Below are 1,963 nucleotides of genomic sequence, written 5' to 3' on the forward strand. Positions count from 1 at the left end.
TTGTAGACCAGGCTGGCCTCGAACTCAGAAATCCGCCTGCCTCTGCCTCCCGAGTGCTGGGATTAAAGGCGTGCGCCACCACGCCCGGCTAAAAAAGGTCACTCGTACGAGACAAAGGAAAACACCCAACTTGGAAACACAAAAGCTGCTGGTTTTTGGTTTGTTTGTTTGTTTGTTTTTCTACAGTCAGCCCCTCACATGAATAAAAGAATCAGAAACTACTGCAATGTCCTGAACGGAACAGCAGAGGGAGACAAAGACATGGAAAACTCCAGATAATAGGGTTGGAAGTTGAAATTTTGGAAAGAAATAGACACATAAAGATGATAAAAACAATAAAGACTTTTTGGACTTGAAGTAACACTATTTTGAACAGTTGAAAATAGTTACTACTTAAAATTGGTAGTGATCTTAGCCTCCCCTGTATTGGAACCACTGGGTTCCAATACACACTCGCCTGAGGATGCTGAATGCATACCTTTATAGTGTATTTTAAAAATATGGAGTCATACACCTGTGGATGAGTCCCTGGATTTGATGTCTAGTGTCATTAAATATTGTGTTTTCTGTTTTTTAAAGAAGAGGATGTATGATAGTTAAGCATTCATCTGTCCCAGGTTAGCCTGGAACTTCCTGTGTACAGAGTCAGACCTGAAACTTCTGATCCTCCTGCTTCTCCCTCCCAAGAGCTTGGGTTATGGAACTGCACCACCACATTCAGCAACCACTAAATATTTACAAAGCATGTAAAAGTATATGTGTAAGTATGGGTCCCACTAACTCATGGATCATCTAGCTCTGGTGGTAGTTCATAGTTACATGGCACATGAAGATTCAACCAAGGAGACACAAGGGTTAAAAAAGTTCTTCAAATACCACATATTTTAAGCATTGATTATTTGATTTGAGGCTTTTAAAAACTGGATAGTTATAATTCCAGTACTCAGGAAATGGAGGCAAGAGAATCAAGAGCTCCAAGTCTTCTGGGCTGTGTGTCAGCTTAAAGACCATCCCTGGCTACAAGCCTTATAACATTGATATTGTAGTCCTAGGTGTGTAGGAAACTTCCTACATGCACAGAGGCAATGGCAGGTGGATTTCTGTGAGTTGAAGGCCAGCATGGTCTGCATGGTGAGTACAAGGGCAGCCACGGCTACACAGTGAGACTCTCGTTTCACCAAATGAAAGAGCTTTGAGATTATTTTCCCAGGGCCATCGTAACAATAGCATGGTTCAAAGGTCTGACTTGAATGCTTTTCCACTCTTTGCTTTCCTATTTGTCTACATCCATAAAAATGGAAAAGCATGGGTGTGTATGTCTTCTTTGAATGTACCTAGAGGGTTATAGATAGGAAACAACAAGAGCATTGAGTCAGTTTTCCGGTGAGAACTTGATACCCTTTTCTTTATTTCAGGGATTCAGAGATCATGCAACAAAAGCAGAAGATAGCCAATGAGAAGAAATCTATGCAGACAACAGAAAAATGATGGCTGGCTTTTTGAAAAACCTGGGTGCTATTGCCAGTGGGTGCATCATACGCTCTAAGAGTAACATTTCACAGAGTGACTAATCATTACATGTGTTATAACTTGTCCTTATAAAACTATTTTAAACTTTACTCTTCAGTCTAGCTTAATGTGATGTTTTAAGACCATTCATCAAAAAATAAAGTACTGACCATGCATGTAACATTATTGATGAATAATATTTTTATTAAAAGAGAACATGAATGTAATTTATTAAATAGGTAATATAATACTCACATTTGCATTGCTAGGACCATGGTACCTAACAAGGATCAGCTGAGGGAGGAACAAATTGTCTCATGGTTTTGGAGGATTTCACTCCTTCATAGACAGGAGAACGGAGCAGAGCGGCTCGGTTCATGGTGGTAGGAGCACACCCTACTCTTCACATCGAATCAGGAATTCATGCCTGGACAGAAACCTGGTTAACAGTCAA

The 1,963-nt window shown here is 40.1% G+C and overlaps 1 protein-coding gene across 1 annotated transcript in view; it reads left to right on the forward strand.

Moving 5' to 3' along the window:
* Positions 1-1,690, forward strand: part of LOC110307836 (small EDRK-rich factor 1) — a 6,461-nt gene extending 4,771 nt beyond the window's left edge. Inside the window, exon 3 of the mRNA XM_021180076.1 lies at positions 1,416-1,690. Within this exon, the coding sequence (XP_021035735.1) occupies positions 1,416-1,488 (73 nt within the window). The 3' untranslated portion in view covers positions 1,489-1,690. The remainder of the gene's footprint in view (positions 1-1,415) is intronic.
* The last annotated feature ends 273 nt before the right edge of the window (positions 1,691-1,963 follow it).

Source organism: Mus caroli, chromosome 13 (genome assembly GCF_900094665.2).
Source record: "Mus caroli chromosome 13, CAROLI_EIJ_v1.1, whole genome shotgun sequence".
Classification (NCBI taxonomy): domain Eukaryota; kingdom Metazoa; phylum Chordata; class Mammalia; order Rodentia; family Muridae; genus Mus; species Mus caroli.